The sequence below is a fragment of the Trachurus japonicus genome, chromosome 21 (assembly GCF_045865225.1).
Source record: "Trachurus japonicus isolate A0001 chromosome 21, Traja_1.0".
Classification (NCBI taxonomy): Eukaryota; Metazoa; Chordata; class Actinopteri; order Carangiformes; family Carangidae; genus Trachurus; species Trachurus japonicus.
Window position 1 is genome coordinate 33663264 of NC_140927.1, and position 16045 is coordinate 33679308.

At 40.4% G+C, this 16045-nt stretch overlaps 4 protein-coding genes across 4 annotated transcripts in view; 2 read left to right on the forward strand and 2 right to left on the reverse strand.

The window, feature by feature from the left end:
* LOC146965605 (MAGUK p55 subfamily member 4-like) overlaps window positions 1-8797 on the reverse strand; it is a 245620-nt gene extending 236823 nt beyond the window's left edge. The window contains exon 1 of the mRNA XM_085765762.1: window positions 8526-8797. Within this exon, the coding sequence (XP_085621888.1) occupies window positions 8526-8533 (8 nt within the window). The 5' untranslated portion in view covers window positions 8534-8797. The remainder of the gene's footprint in view (window positions 1-8525) is intronic.
* Window positions 717-1643, reverse strand: LOC146965639 (olfactory receptor 6N2-like). Its single transcript, XM_085764993.1, has one exon. It carries the CDS (start codon window positions 1641-1643, stop codon window positions 717-719), a length of 927 nt encoding a protein of 308 aa, XP_085621119.1.
* Window positions 2538-3467, forward strand: LOC146965640 (olfactory receptor 6N2-like). Its single transcript, XM_085764766.1, has one exon. It carries the CDS (start codon window positions 2538-2540, stop codon window positions 3465-3467), a length of 930 nt encoding a protein of 309 aa, XP_085620892.1.
* A 4847-nt stretch (window positions 8798-13644) lies between the features above and the next one.
* LOC146965641 (olfactory receptor 11A1-like) lies at window positions 13645-14571 on the forward strand. The gene has a single exon (XM_085764581.1). The coding sequence runs from the start codon at window positions 13645-13647 to the stop codon at window positions 14569-14571; it is 927 nt and encodes a 308-aa protein (XP_085620707.1).
* The last annotated feature ends 1474 nt before the right edge of the window (window positions 14572-16045 follow it).

Consider the following 16045-nt stretch of genomic DNA (forward strand, 5'->3'; position numbering starts at 1 on the left):
TTAGTTCCTGAACAGAAGATATTTAAAGTTGCATATTTAAAGCAGAAGTAAGTGATATATTTGTGTTAATATAAGTCTTAAATAGTTATATCTTCCGACAGCAATCACTTACATAGAGTGTTTGGTCTGAAACACGGGTCTGTTAGTCACTCTGCTCTGCTCTGAGTCGAGGAGAAAACATTTATCGTATCCTACAGTTTTTATCCAATGAGGAGAGAGAACGGCATGCAGGGCTGTGTGTGCAGCCAAGGGATGCCGTGAATGTGGCGACGTAGGGACGAGGACTGTTATGGTGCGTTCAAGGAAACTCGTATTTTTCCGACCGTGAAGTCGTACCAGTTCGATCTGGTACGAGTTCGCCGGTCGGAAGTTACGAGTGGCCGTTATAGTGACTTTCACCGGTAAAACAGGTCGGAAAAACACGAGTGGGTTGCCTGGAACGCTACAAAGTCGTAAATTGTGACCTGAAGCTTGTGACTTCAAAAGCCTGCCTGGAACGCAGCATTAGCGAAAACGACCGGACCACTTACTTGTGCTTTAAATATCTGCAGTAAATTCATCAATAATTATATTGTTAAAAGAAATGCTCCAATCTCATTTTAAAACACATTTTAATAAACAATGTATGACCTGATGTCTTGTATACATTTTCGTCTCCCATTTCCTCACTTGGTTACAGCAGAACTGTTTGTCAATGAGTGAATCAATACAGATCATTAGTTCACTTTGGCTTGATACAACAACCATATGAGGTGTTTGGAAATTTCTTTCATCTTCAGTCCATATATGATTGGATTACACAGAGGATTATACATTATTATTTGCAAAGTCATTACAAAACGGGCAGTTTTTGGAAAATCTGATTCCAGTCTAACTATAATCATATCATAGGTTAGCAAACAAGAATAGTTGATTAACACAATCAGATGAGGTAAACAGGTCTGTGCAGCTTTTTTCCTGACTTCTCCACAACTTCTGTAGGAGATTATAAGAATCTTTGTGTAGGTAAAAAGGATGAAGAGCATCGGAAGGAGTCCAACATTAAGTAGAACAACTGCACCATACGCAGATAGCACTGCTGAGCTCACACAATGAAGATGCAAGATTGAATTGTTGCAAAAAATTCCTTTCAAAGTGAAACTGCAGAGTTTGTTATTGGTAATTTGTACAATTGGAACTGCAATCTGACAGGCAGGAAAAATCCAGGCTAAAACCAGCAAAGCACTGACAGTTGTGTTTTTCATGATAGTTGCATATTGCAGAGGTTTACATATAGACACATACCTGTCATAGGCCATGGCTGTCAACAGTAAAAACTCTGAACAGCTTGAGGAGTAAAACATAAAAACCTGAAAGAGACATTCTGAATATGATATGACTTGTCTTTCAGATAAAAAGTCAATCAGCAGCTTTGGGTAGATGTTGGTGCTAAAAACAACAGAGTTCACTAACAAAGCTGCGATGAAAATGTACATGGGCTCATGGAGGTTTTTATGAATGATGATAAGACACACAATGGTGGCATTACAACAGAGTATCAGAATGTAAGCTGTAAACATGATCATAAAATAAAGATACCTGTATTTGTCCACTGCCACATGGCCATCAAGCATTATATAGGTTACATTCAATTCAGCCTCCATTAATGTTGTGAGGAACTAAACAGCCAAATTAAACAGATAAGATAAGAGGCAAACAATCTGTGTACAAATCAAACAACTTTGACAACTGATGTGCAAATGTACCTAGTGTGTGTCAGGATTAAGAAATCCAACTACCTATGTGTGAGCAGATTTTATTGGACCATGTTACCCTCCATGGATCTAATTAAACCCAACACTACAGATTGAAGACGTCAACATGAAACTGTGGGGCACTAGACTCACAGGTAGGAAAACAGAGAAATGATTATGAACATTTTAGGGGACCTGATCGACCAAGTAAATGTTACATTACCACTATCAAGCAAAATAAAATGTTAGCAACTTGCTACGACCTAAGTAAGAGATGCATAACACAGTTAACAGTTCAACGACTGGTCATGTGTAAAACCACACGGCTACTGTAACTCATGATATGGCACTTTCACGTCCTCTAAAGGAAGTATTCAACATTTTAAACATATTCATAAGTTCATAAGTTGTTCTAAAGCAGGTGCCTTGGACTCTAGATTTCCTTCCCCTGGATCTAGGACCAGCTTTAGGCCCTTAGTAATTCAAAATCCCCTCTCCATTTTTGGAGTTCCTATCTTTGGGTTCAGGCCTCCAGAGTTTGATTACACTGTTGACATCTTATTAGACTTTTAGTGGAGAGTTTAATGAGATCCATAGAGAGAAGTACTATGATAAAATAACTGTTCACACACTCAATTCTGAAAACAGACACACACCTCCAAGCTTTGCTTTTGTCTAATGTGTTTAATTTGGCTACATTTATTTTGTATTACAGACATACATTGTCAAAGTTGTCTGATTTACACACAGATTGTTTGTCTTTTGTCTCTGTTTAATTTGGCTGTTTAGTTTCTGATAACATTAATGGAGGCTGAATTGAATGTAACCTATATCATTCTTGATGGCCATGTGGAAGTGGACAAATACAGGTATCTTTATTTTATGATCATGTTTACAGTTTACATTCTGATAATCTGCTGTAATGCCACCATTGTGTGTCTTATCATGATTCATAAAAATCTCCATGAGCCCATGTACATTTTCATCGCAGCTTTGTTAGTGAACTCTGTTGTTTTCAGCACCAACATCTACCCAAAGCTGCTGATTGACTTTTTATCAGAAAAACAGGTCATATCATACTCAGCATGTCTCTTTCAGGCTTTTATGTTTTACTCTTCAAGCTGTTCAGAGTTCTTACTGTTGACAGCCATGGCCTATGACAGGTATGTGTCTATATGTAAACCTCTGCAATATGCAACTATCATGAAAAACACAACTGTCAGTGCTTTGCTGGTTTTAGCCTGGATTCTTCCTGCTTGCCAGGTTGCAGTTTCAATTGTACAAAAATATATTAATAACAAACTCTGTATTTTTACTTTGAAAGTAATCTTTTGCAACAATTCAGTCAACCATCTTTACTGTGTGAATTCAAGGGCACTATCTATTTATGGTCTAATTGTTCTATTTAATGTTGCACTTCTACCAATGCTCTTCATCCTTTTTACCTACACAAAGATTCTTATAATCTCCTACAGAAGTTGTGGAGAAGTCAGGAAAAAAGCTGCACAGACCTGTTTACCTCATCTGATTGTGTTAGTCAACTATTCTTGTTTGCTAACCTATGATATGATTATAGTTAGACTGGAATCAGATTTTCCAAAAACTGCCCGTTTTGTAATGACTTTGCAAATAATAATGTATAATCCTCTGTGTAACCCAATCATATATGGACTGAAGATGAAAGAAATTTCAAAACACCTCAAAAGGTTGTTGTGTCAAGCCAAAGTGAACTAATGTATATCTTTAATGATTCACTTATCAACAAACATTTCTGCTATGACAAAGTGAAGAGATGTCAAATGATGTCTGACTCCTAATGTTGTGTTGATGTTTAATAAAAGTTTATTTTAGAATCATTTCCATTTCCTGAACTATGTAAATGTATTCTGTTTAGTAACTAAGTGCACATTGTTGATGGCTTACTCTACGTGGACTGGGATGATCGGGTGTTTCATGTGGTACCATGTAGACTTAGTTCTTTCATCAGAGGTCTGAGTTCATGTCCAACCTGTGGCCCTTTGCTGCATGTCATCCCCTCCCTATCTGTCCCTGCTTCTTCTTACTACTAAAAAAAGAAAGAAAGAGAGGCAAGAAAAATAACTTTAAAAACAACACCGGTATGTAAAAGGACTGTTTTTTCTCCAGTTCAAACTATGAGGACATCATGTTTGTGAAAACATTAAAGAAAGAAGCTCTGTTCCCAACTGTGAACCACGAATACAAAGAAACTACAAAGCAGTAGGGGTGGGGGAAAAAATCGATTCATGTAAGAATCGAGATTCTTATTCTCTAAGATTCTGAATCGATTCATAATCTTCAAAAATCGACGCTCGTTAACCGCCTACAAACGTTAACTGATCTGATTTAAATGCTCTATTGAATGTCTGTGACTAGGCTTGTGCCCATCAGCAACCAAACCTCTATTTTTGCCGTTAAACACACGTGCTCTAGCTGAGCAGCCACATCCACTGCGCTTTGGATCAGCTGATCGGTGCTCAGGTGACGTTAGATCTTCACTTTTTTAAACTCATACAAAGTGCAGCCAAACAGCAGGCTGAAGAGAGAGGACCAGCAGCGCCTTTGTTACAGGTGATACATGTCTATGTGCATGTGCATGAGAACTGATCTTGAATCGAATAGAGACACCCAAATATTCACATCCCTTCAGTCCAGGCTTTTGAAAAGAGAGTAGCCTATAAAATCAGCTTCATGTAGCAGTTTACTTTAAAATGGTTCAAATATATTGCTGCTGAATAAATCTGAAACATGTGATGTGCATTTTTTGGGGGGAAATATGGCTTCTGATATAATAGTCTGTAGACATCATCATCATTCAACTTTTTCACATGGTCTGGTGTTAATAAAGCAAACTAAAAATCACAAAAAGAAAATCAAGAATCGGTTGAATCGAAAATCGATTTCTGAATCGAATCGGTTGAATCGAAAATCGATTTTGAATCAAATCGTGACCCTAAAAATCGGAATCGAATCGAATCGGGAGCCACCAACAGATTCACATCCCTACAAAGCAGGAACCAAAAACAGGCATTGCATAGTTAGATGAATTTTGGCTGAACTCAAGTTTTGCTCATTGTATCAGACACAGTGCTAAGAACATATTCTTGTTATTTTATCAGTAGCACACCACCTTGGTCATGACTTCTGGTGAAACTATTGTCTATTTAAGAAGTAAGTCCACTCTGGTTCTCTACATGTAACAACAGAAACAGGAAAATATGATGAATTCAGCTACATTAGAAAAACACAGGCGTTATTTATTTTCCTCTCTCTCAACAAGCACAATATCATAGTGTATGTATTTTGTGTAAAATACTGAGAAATGAAATGGAGCATTTAAGTAGTGGTCAACTCAACCGGCCCCTGATAAACACAATCATTCAGATGAAATGGTTTAGAAATGCACTACTTTGGCTCTGATGCATCTGTAGTCTGGAGCAGCGCCCTACCCACAGCAGGGTTTCCCGCAGCGGGCTTTCCTGTTAAGGCGGCCGCCTTAACAACAAAAAACTGCCGCCTAAACTAACGTCTTTAAAAAAAAAAAAAAAAAGACACCACCTTAACTAACAAATTTTCTGGGGGAAACACTGCACAGTGCCATCTGTTGGTGACATAACACCAGTAACAGCCTATCACAGTGTACACAGAGGGCCACAGTGTAGAGCACCTCCGGTTAGTGAGCAGTGTTGTGTGTGGCAAAGGAAAGACAAAAAGATATGCTGATAAGTGGTGGTAATCACCTCAATCATCTAAACTGAGGTTACAATAACAACACACTTAAGTGTGAAGTAGTTCATCTGCTGGTCCACTTAAGCCGTTTTCCCACTAAAATTAGCGGGTTGACGCGGGTTTTTTAAACGCGGGTCGACCCGCTAACAATCGGCATTTGGCCCCTTTCCCATTGACCAAAATAAGCCGAGTCTGACCCCCCGCGGGGGGATCAGAGTCAGACAGAGCAACCATGTTGCCCCGCTCTCATCCACGGTGCGAGTCATGCCACAGCCGCCCGCCGCGGATGTCTGTCGGCCGAGGCAGACGCAGACTGTCTGGCCGACCTGCGGAGCACCAGGACCGCGGAGGACAGCGAGTCTGCCGCGGCCATATGACGGTTCGTCCGCGGCACAACACGTCAGTTAACTCATTGAGTGCCGCGCTCCTTTCCAAAGTTTTAGTCAAGTGTACCGGCAAATTAGACCATATTTGACTTTTTATTTTAGAGCCATAGTGTATTCTATATTATTGCCACCAACACATACTGTAGCTCATTTGAAAGGTTTAACTTTATCCTTCAAATGGCCACAAACCGTTTGTTTCTACGTGCCTCCGTTCCTGAGAAAAGTCAAGCTAAACATGGCTGGGTTTCACCAAAATCCCTCCTTTTTTTCTAGAAAAGGAGATAGAGCGTCTTTTATGAAAGGTGCGCTGTTTGTGTCTGTCGCTCTTCTGACACTCGCATTTCTGGATCAAAGGGCTCGTATCAGATAAATATACACAACAATTGTTGTTCTATTCACAAAACCACCATCGGGGGCGGGGGGGGCGCCACTAAACAGCAATAACACAGACGCACCGTGCCGTGTCACAGCCTCTCGCCGCGGAACGTGAGGCTCTGCCGGCCACAGCGGCTCGCGAACACCGGTCCCGCCGGTGGTCGCGGTCCGTCTGTGGTACGGGTCGGTGGTGCCGGTCTGCTTTGGTCCAGAGACCATCAGATTTTACCGCGGGAGGACTTTGGGGAGGACACGGTGTTGCTCCAGATGAAGACCGGGCGGGACAGTGGGCTGAGAGCTTCCTGGTTCAGCTCCCAGCTGCTGCAGCCTCGCGGGTGAGAGCGGAGCAGCAGCGGAGCAGCTGCTGCATCCACATGCAGAACTCCGTTTGCAGAAGCTGAGTTATGATAAAAACTTCCAGATCATGAGCTGTCATGTGACTTTGATCGTCATCTATTTCAGTTCTCCTCGTCGTAGAGTCCCCAAATTTACATATAATGTGTATTAAAGTGTCTATTTTCATAATTTAAAAAAAAAGCAAAAAACGAAAAATTTCGTTTTTGGCACTCAACGCATGGGAACGAAAAACGAGAAATTACGTGGTTGGCACTCAATGAGTTAAACACACTGTCGTTTCTTTTCTTTTTTTTTTCAATCGTTTTCGGGCAGTGTTGTTGGATCTTTTGATCCCAGTCTCGGATGAGAGCAGAGCGGAGCAGAGCTTTGTTTTGGTACGTGATATGAGACGCGACCGGCGCGATGACATAGCGTCACGTAACGTTCAGTGTCATCACGTAAATTAGCGGGTTGACGCGGGTCTGGCGTTCCCACTGCAAGCCGAGCAGAGCCGAGCCGATTAAAGGCGATTTTAACCCGCATCGCTTGCCGAGTCGACCAAACGGCTCATTGCGCCTTTCCCACTGCCACCAAAAGCCGATTGTTAGCGGGTTTAAATGGGTTTTTTGGCCAGTGGGAAAGGGGTAATAGACACAAATAGAGAGAGGGAGAAGGAAAGAGAACAGCATGAACTGTAAGTCAAAGTAACCTGCCAATCTAAACAATAAGTAAACAACAATGATGAATTTGTGAAAGTTGCTAAAAGCAGCAGAGCTCTATGAGTACTACAGCAGAGCTAGTATAGGTTTACATACAATAGAGAGCGTATCACTGTGATGAAGAGGAACTATTCAGGTTTTTTTAGCTTACCTATGCTACATTTTTATCTTCATTTAACAGCTTTGGAGTAATTACGATATTTTAATAAATGACAGGTAACTTTTTATGAGGGAGAATGGAGGCTATCTGCCTTCCACCAAGCGTCTCTTGGCTGAAAACCAACCTTGTAATCTCTTGTTTATGACTGATAAGACTACACAAATTTACACATGGTAACATGGTAGATGATAAATAACCTTATCCACCGCTCCATGGATTGATTTCTCACCGGCTTCGTTGGAAACAAATGCTCATGGAGGAGAGGAGAGGAAGCAACACAAAGGGAAAAGCAACTGGACTTACATAGTTCCCCTTTAACCGTGTGAAGACAGAGCAGAAACAGAAACTCGAGTGACTGGAGATGAGACACTACAGCAAGTGAGCAGCCTCATTACTGTTAGAGACTATAGACATTTCAGTAGTAGAAAAAATACTGTGTAAACATTTTCTCCAAAGTCAGCTGGTTTCAATGTCTGAGCAAATGTGCTGCATTTTTAAAGAAGGGGAAATGGTAACATGTCTTTATGATGATAATAAAATAAAACTGATGATAAAATTATTCACAATTCAACTATCACATACATACTGTATATCTTACATATATATTGCTATTCTTTACTTTCCTATGATCTTATGATACGTATTAAAGTAATAATATTATTATTCATTGTTGTCATCTTTACATTCATGAGGGAGCAACTGTAACATAACCTGACTCGCAATTAATTAATTAATTGCTATCTGGCTCTCTGACGCCACTTCATACAATTGATAATCACTACTATTAGTTAATCCACCTTGATTAACAGAGTCGTATACAGCAGCCTTGTAACGAATTCTCCTTCATGAGGGTTATTAAACTGTTTTAGAGAGGTGATGACTCACCAGAGTTATTATTGTGGAGCTGTTGAGCTGCATTACTTTGTACAGAGAGGTGTTTCTGTTATTTAGTCTGCTTTTGCTGATATAAAAGGGGGCAGACAAAACTGGCTTACCTGGCCGCCACAGTGGGGTCCTTAATAAAGAAAGAGTTTTGTCTTTAAAAAAAACAACAACAAAAAACACATACCTGATCATGACGGAAGCAGTGATGACGTCTGTTAGTCCCAGGATTTTGTGCTGCCTGTGTCTCTGCTGTGCTGAACATCACTCTGGACATCTTCACCTCTCTTCTTCCTGTTGAATAAGCTTAAAAATTACTCTTCTTGAACGGAGAGTGAACACATCAAATGTGCAGTATACACATACCAGTAGATAGAAAATCCTGGTTTCTCCTACCTCAGAGGTGTTCATCTTTCTAGCTCAAAGGACTATAGCTGAAGTGCAGGGAAGCCAGGAGAACTTGTGTCTATGGGACATATAGCATACTTTCTGACAAACAGCCAACAGAGTTCAGACATTAACACTGTTTCATACACTGTAACTGACTTATATTACTCTACTCCGGTCACTGTCCCTAAAAAAAAAGCTGCTCTACTCATGTAACACTGTTCTTTCTCAAATTTCTGTAAATCGTACACAGAGATGATTAATAACAGTTTAATTTTCTGACTTACTTACTACTGCTGCACTTCTGCTAAACTTGCTCCTTGTGGGAACTGTTGGGTTTCTCTCTAATGAAGTAAGGTCTTCACCTTACACAAGCCCCTTCCTGATAATGGAAATTATAAATCAAAATCAGACAATAAACATGAACTTGAATGAATAGGATGGTGGAAGCTGAGCCCGCCGCGACACATGAACAAATCCATACAGCTGAGCCCACGGAAATGATGGTAAAATATAACCGGAGACAATAACCTGCTGTCCCTGAGAGTGGGATGTACACAGGTAAGAGGCAGACTGCAGTAGTACTGAAATGAGATGTAAGCAGAAATATCCATTGTGCACTCACTGCCGGCATCAGACACAGTTTCATCTCATCTATCATAAACACTCTTAACAACCTGAGCAGAAGGTGGCAGATTTGTGTGAATGTTTGTATTGTGTCAGGCTGTGCTTTGTTTACAGTTTGTTCACATGTATGTTAAAATTATCTGTATTTAAGGTTAAATATGGAGAATTACACTGGAATACCACCATCTATTGATCAGAGATAGGAACACCAACAACAAAAAAATAATTCCAGCAGTCGGTTGGCAGACAGTTGCAAAGTAAAACACATACTAAGTATATCACATACTGTAATCTCTTATTTATGACAGATAAGACTACACAAACACACACATGTAATATGTAGATGATAATCCAACAATCCACTGATTCATTATATAAGGCTTCATTAAAAACAAATGCACCTGACCGGGAGGGGGCAACACAAGTGACCCTGAACGCGGCTAGCTGGTATGATGTAAGCAGGAAGTCAATGTCAAACCCGTCAAAATTTCTTAAATACTTGTATTGTGCAGCCCTCTAAACGTCCCATGGATGTATTATCTTTGAAAACATAGCTTTTAATAAACATTTTCCATATTCAACCTTTAATGTTTACGGACTGTGAAAACACATTTCCCCTGCTGGACAATAAAGACTGAATCTGAATCTGCCCTGACTACTCACCACCGTTAGCCGCCGTTAGCACTGAGAGCTGTTTACTCACCAGCCTTACCGAGGTAGAAATAAAACCAATGGTTATGATGCGTCTTCTGAGCTGAGCTGAGCTGCTACTTCTCCATGGCAGACCGGACCGGATCGAACCGGACGCGCCAGAGACTCGACACCGAGAAGTGATGAGACGGGTCGACGGGGTCTGTGTTGGCTCGTTAGCTCAGAAATTGGAGCTAAAGAGGATGGTGATTTTACAGCTCCTGTAAACAGTGCGTTCATAACAAAAGCGTCACTGGCGCCTACGGTACGGACGCTGTGGTTGCTGACATCGCGCTGCAGATCTGTGTCCATCTAGACTGACCACTTGTAAACTTTACAACGATGACCATACTATCATTCATGTATTAATACGAATAAAGAGACATCATAGAGCTCTGGGAGAACGGGGACTGCAATTATGAGCTCTTCCTCCATCTTCATCTTCTCTTTCCCTTTTCTTTTTTGTCTTTCAATGGAACGAATCGCCTTGTTGTTTACAACTACTTCTGGGTGGAAAACCAGCATGAGAACAATAGTGACGGACAAGAGTTTCACTATACTCATTTTATATATCACCGTTTAGACTAATCTGATGTTTGTAAAGTTTATAAAACCAGTCATGATGGACAAACATGTGTGCAGATTTTTGTAATGTCATGGTTATCATAGATTAGCTGGGCTAACGGTCCATGAAAAAATATTTTCTCCAGCGGATATCTTAGTTTCAACTTGACTGAACTAACTGGAGTAGTTTCATGTCGTGTCCGACAACGGGAGGGTTTTAACAGCTGACGTCCTGATGTTAACTTTGCTACTGCCGTTAGCTTAGCTACCACCATTAGCTCTACCGCTGCTAGCTTAGCTACCATCATTAGCTTAGCTACCGCCGTTAGCTTTGCTACCACCATTAGCTTAACTGCTGCTGTTAGTTTAGCTACTGCCGTTAGCTTAGCTACCGCCGTTAGCTTTGCTACCACCGTTAGCTTAGCTGCTGCTGTTAGCTTAGCTGCTGTTAGCTGTCCCTGTCAGCTGAGTAGTATACTAACTTACTGTACTATAACAAATAGTAATGTTTCTTCAATCATTTCAAATTTAAACTGTGATAGGGCGTGAAAAATAAGATATATAGCTAAACTCTCGTTCGTTACTACTGTTCTCATTCAAATTACGTGCTGGTTTCCTTCTTTCTGGTTGTAAACATACATCCCGCCTTGAGAATCCCGGTCTGCAATTAGCTGTTGCTTGGGCGGCGATGCTGCTCTAACACTACTAATAGAGGGATTATCTGTTTACCAACAACGCGGTTGTTAAAACTGATTGCAGAAAGAAATATAATTTACTCATGGTGACCAGCTATGGATGAGGGAGTCAAAGCGGTGTTAGCTAGCGATGTTGTCAGCCTCTCCTGCTCAGTTCCTTCAGCCGGTGAGGTGTGTTTTATACATAGACGGTTTTATAGTTTTATAACGGCGGGGGAAAAAAAAAAACGTCAGGACGGAGGATCGAGTTTGTCACCGCGAGCAACGGAAACTCAGCCACGGGACAAGCCACGGACACTCACACTGAAGTGACGTCGGTCGGTCAGTGGACACTTCGGACATCCTGTCACTGTGCATCCCCTAACGTTACCTACGGCGGTTAACAGACAATCATGTTCAGGAAAATACACGATTACAAAACTCAGTGTCTGTGAGGACTGAGCTGCTGCCTGGTCAGAGACGAGGGAAGGACGGACCTGTCCAAAGTCTGGAACAACTGCATAACGTAACTGTAACGTTACGTGCAATACACTGAGTATGTACCGGTAATTTAAAACAATATATGAAAAATCTCAGCTTGTTTTCCTTATGTGACCTCGTCTTCAGTCACTGTCGTAGTAAACATTTCACAACTCATTTGCTGCAGTTCTCCAGCTGTGCCTGTGGGCATATCTAGCTTTATCACCATTCAAACCAACGTATCAAACACGTGGAGTTGCTCGAAAAGAATCGCCAATGTACTATTTTCTCTCTTGTTGCCTTGAAAGGGGTGCGAGTTGGCGCTATTCTGTAAAGAATTGCGCGTTTTGGTTATTTTTATCAAAACAATTAGTGCAAAAAAATGAGAAAAAAAAAACATGAAAAAATTATGCTGCTCTCTTTCTGCAGGCGACATGCGCAGTAGAAAAAAAAGTTTTTTTGGTAATCCCTCTATACTAACACACGCTTCTGTAGTTTGAGGATAAACAATAAAAAAGCACACGTTGACCAGCACCATGGAGAGGGAGCACGTCCTCACCGCCGAGGTTCTCCCGTCTCTCCTGCTCCTTCCTTCAGCCGGTGAGGCTCCATGTCTTACGGCTGCTTCTCCCTGCGGGGGAGCGGGGGGAGCGGCTACCGGTGCGCCGTCGAGGTCGTCAGCCTGTCGCGAGTCTCCACAAACATCCACGGATTATCTTTCCCACGAACTAACTCTACCATAACTGAAGTGACGTTAGGTTACAGACTGTGGACACTTCGGACATCCTCTCTTCATCCCGCCTGGCGTTGACTGACGGCGGGTTACCTAGGTTACCTGGGTTACCCCTCCTTCTGATTTCAAAATAAAGGCGTTATATCAGACTGCTGTGATATTTTCTGAGTGACACTCTCTGAGGTGGTGTTCTGTAATAACAGGGAGTTTCATTTCAATACATCTGAATTTACTGGGAACACAGTGAAAATAAGAAAAATGAGTGGGGTTTTCCTTTGGAAATCTACAGTACAATGCGGTGATAGCTCGACTGTATTTTATATGGAGCGCTGCATATCCATCCATGAAGCCTACTGGATCATCTCGAATAGCCTAGATCTGTGATGAAGTGGAGTCTGAAAAAAAATCTCACGGCTTCCACAAAATTACCACAAAAAACGTGAGTAAATTTACCAAGAAAAAAAGAAAAAAATTACTCAGAAAAACAGGAAAAAAATGAGTAAAAAAAAAAAAACAGAAAAAATTATGCAAAAAAACTAACAAAAAATAAATTACTCAGAAAAAATTTTTTTTTTGTTTGTTTTTCAAGTGAATGCAATACGCTTCTGTAGTATTGACAAAAAACAATAAAAAAGCACAATGAAAAAAGGAATAGAAGTCACTGGAAGTCCTTTACCCATTTTGACAATGTCCACAAACTTGATGTCCTGTTGATGAAAGGGGCAGTAAAATATGGAAAACTCTTTGGAAAATTCTTTGTGCCAGCAGAATATGTTTGGTGAACAAATCAAACTGGCCTCTTTCCATCTTTGGACACTCGCCAAAATTGAGAACCCACCCATTCTCCCCCACTGATGCGCTTGTGTAGGCAACCTACATGTTTCATGTTTGATGTTTGCATGCTAGCGGCCTCTGATAAAGATCTTAATTAAATCCATGGAGGGTGAAACAGTCTGATAAAACATAATCTAGCGAGCTAAATGGTTCACTGTTGGATGAACACCCATTACATGCAGGTATCTGTAAACTAAACAATCCAATCCTGTGTGTAATTGCCAGAGACTTGATTCGTAATATTTTTTCATCATGTACGCCTGTTACATAACCTGCCTCTGTTTGTGTGTTGTACTATTTATTTATTGCTAATCACAATGAATGATGAATTGAATGTGACATTTGTTACCATTGGCGGTTATGTAGAACTGGACACATACAGATATCTTTACTTTGTGATCATGTGCTCAGTTTATATTTTAATAATTTGTAGTAATTCAACCATTATATTCCTTATATGGACTCATCAAACCCTCCATGAGCCCATGTACATATTCATTGCAGCTTTGTTACTGAACTCCATTCTTTACAGTACAAATATCTACCCAAAACTTTTAATTGACTTTTTATCTGATAAACAGGTCATATCCTATTCAGCTTGTCTCTTTCAGTGCTTTGTATATTATTCCTTAAATGGTGCAGAGTGCTTACTGTTGGCAGCCATGGCCTATGACAGGTATGTTTCCATATGTAAACCTCTACAATATCCCATCATCATGAGAAAAAGCACAGTGAGGGTTTTCATGGGTTTAGCTTGGATTTTACCAGCTTGTCAGATTGCAGTGCCTGTTGCACTCGGTGCCAAAGCCAAACTCTGTAACTTTACTTTGAGAGGCATTTTCTGTAACAACTCAATTTACAAACTTCACTGTGTGAGTTCAAGAGCCATGTCTGTGTACGGTGTGATCGTTTTGTTGAATGTGACCATATTCCCTTTTGTTTTCATATGTTTCACCTACACAAAGATATTCATAATTACCTACAGAAGCTGTGGTGAGGTCAGAAAGAAAGCTGCACAGACCTGTTTACCTCACCTGCTGGTTCTGATTAGCTTTTCTTGTTTGTTTACATATGATGTCACTGTGGTTAAACTGGAATCAGATTTTCCCAAAACTGCTCATTTAATAATGACTTTACAGGTGATTTTGTATCATCCTTTGTTTAATCCGATCATATACGGACTGAAAATGAAAGAAATCTCTAAACACATCAAGAGGCTGTTCTGTCAAGACAAAGTGAACTAATATATCAACAGAGAAAACCAGTCATTAGTTACTTCAGCTGTAATAATCCAGAAAAAATTAGATGTCTGGGTGTTTTCTTTAAAGATATGTCATTAAAGTCTGTGACGAGTACACATTTATTTAGAAATAATTTTGATACAGTTTTGTAAAAATTCAGTATAATGTAATTCTGTGTAAAGTGATCAGGTTTCATTAAAAAGCTGTTTGTCTTATATTGATTTTATGATCAATACAGAGAGAGTTTGCATTGTGCATTAAGATGTCCGCATTCTATATATTCATCATATTATGATTATTATTACAGACTTATTAGTATGATGCAGTAAACACATACTCAACTCGCATATCAAAACCACCAGTTTCTGTTCAATGGGACAGGAAGTGAACTTGCCAGAGTATCATCAGGTTTTTGAGTTTACCTCAGTTTCACACTGATCCAGTAACAGTTGTGTGTACATCTATGACTATACTGCAAACAGAAAGTGATAAAAACTCTTTCAGGATACTCAATTCTCCTAAATGTAACGTTAAATGTTTAAGAGACAACGAGGAGTTTCTATTTGGTTATAGAAAAGTCTCACGTCAATGTGGATGAATCTACGCTACCCACACTTGTTAATGGGCCCATTTTCGATAAATATATCGTTTTGTCTCTATCGTTATTTTGTTATTATTAGAGGTGGTGGAAATGCTGTGCGAGCCAACCAGCGTTTCTTTACTTTAGGTTTCATGGCGAGTCATGAGAATAACGCCGCCGAATCGCTTTTATGGTCGGAACTACGACGGTATGTGATCGTCTTCGAACCTCTGACTTTAATTCTTGATGAATGAAAACATGAGTCTGTCTTGCACCGGTCAAAGAATTTCACGGTAAATGTAGTGTGAAAACACTTCGCTTTTCCAAAACTCCTCGTTGTCCCTTTAAAGAGAATGGTGGTTGTACCCACAGTGTGACTCATTTAATCCATGGTGACATTCCACTTCCTGTTTGTTGTTAATTTAGTGTCTGTTCACATAGAGCACCAAACCACAGGGCTGAAAACACTGAAGAACTAGACGTTGTAGTTCCTCTCCTGACCACTAGAGTGAGTCTCCACCAGTGAGTCAGTCTCCATGGACTCCCATGTTAAAATGTTCTTTAAAGGGACAATGAGGAGTTTTCACACTACATTTATGAGGGTTATTGACCGGTGCAAGACAGACTCATGTTTTCATTCATCAAGAATTAAAGTCAGAGGTTGGAAGACGATCACATACCGTCGTAGTTCCCACCATAAACGGCGATTCGGCGGCGTTATTCTCATGACTCGCCACGAAACCGAAAGTAAAGAAACGCTGGTCGGCTCAACCAGCATTTCCACCACCACTAATAATAACAAAACTAGAAAATTTCCTCTGGTGAAATTTTGAAAGGCCCACGGGACTACTGCCGGTTTTGCCATCTCTGTCAACATGGGAATCAAACCCACGATCT

Bases quoted from the DNA above. Each gene is read 5' to 3' on its own strand.
- LOC146965639 (XM_085764993.1), bottom strand. From the start codon at position 1,643: ATGGAGGCTGAATTGAATGTAACCTATATAATGCTTGATGGCCATGTG.
- LOC146965640 (XM_085764766.1), top strand. From the start codon at position 2,538: ATGGAGGCTGAATTGAATGTAACCTATATCATTCTTGATGGCCATGTG.
- LOC146965641 (XM_085764581.1), top strand. From the start codon at position 13,645: ATGAATGATGAATTGAATGTGACATTTGTTACCATTGGCGGTTATGTA.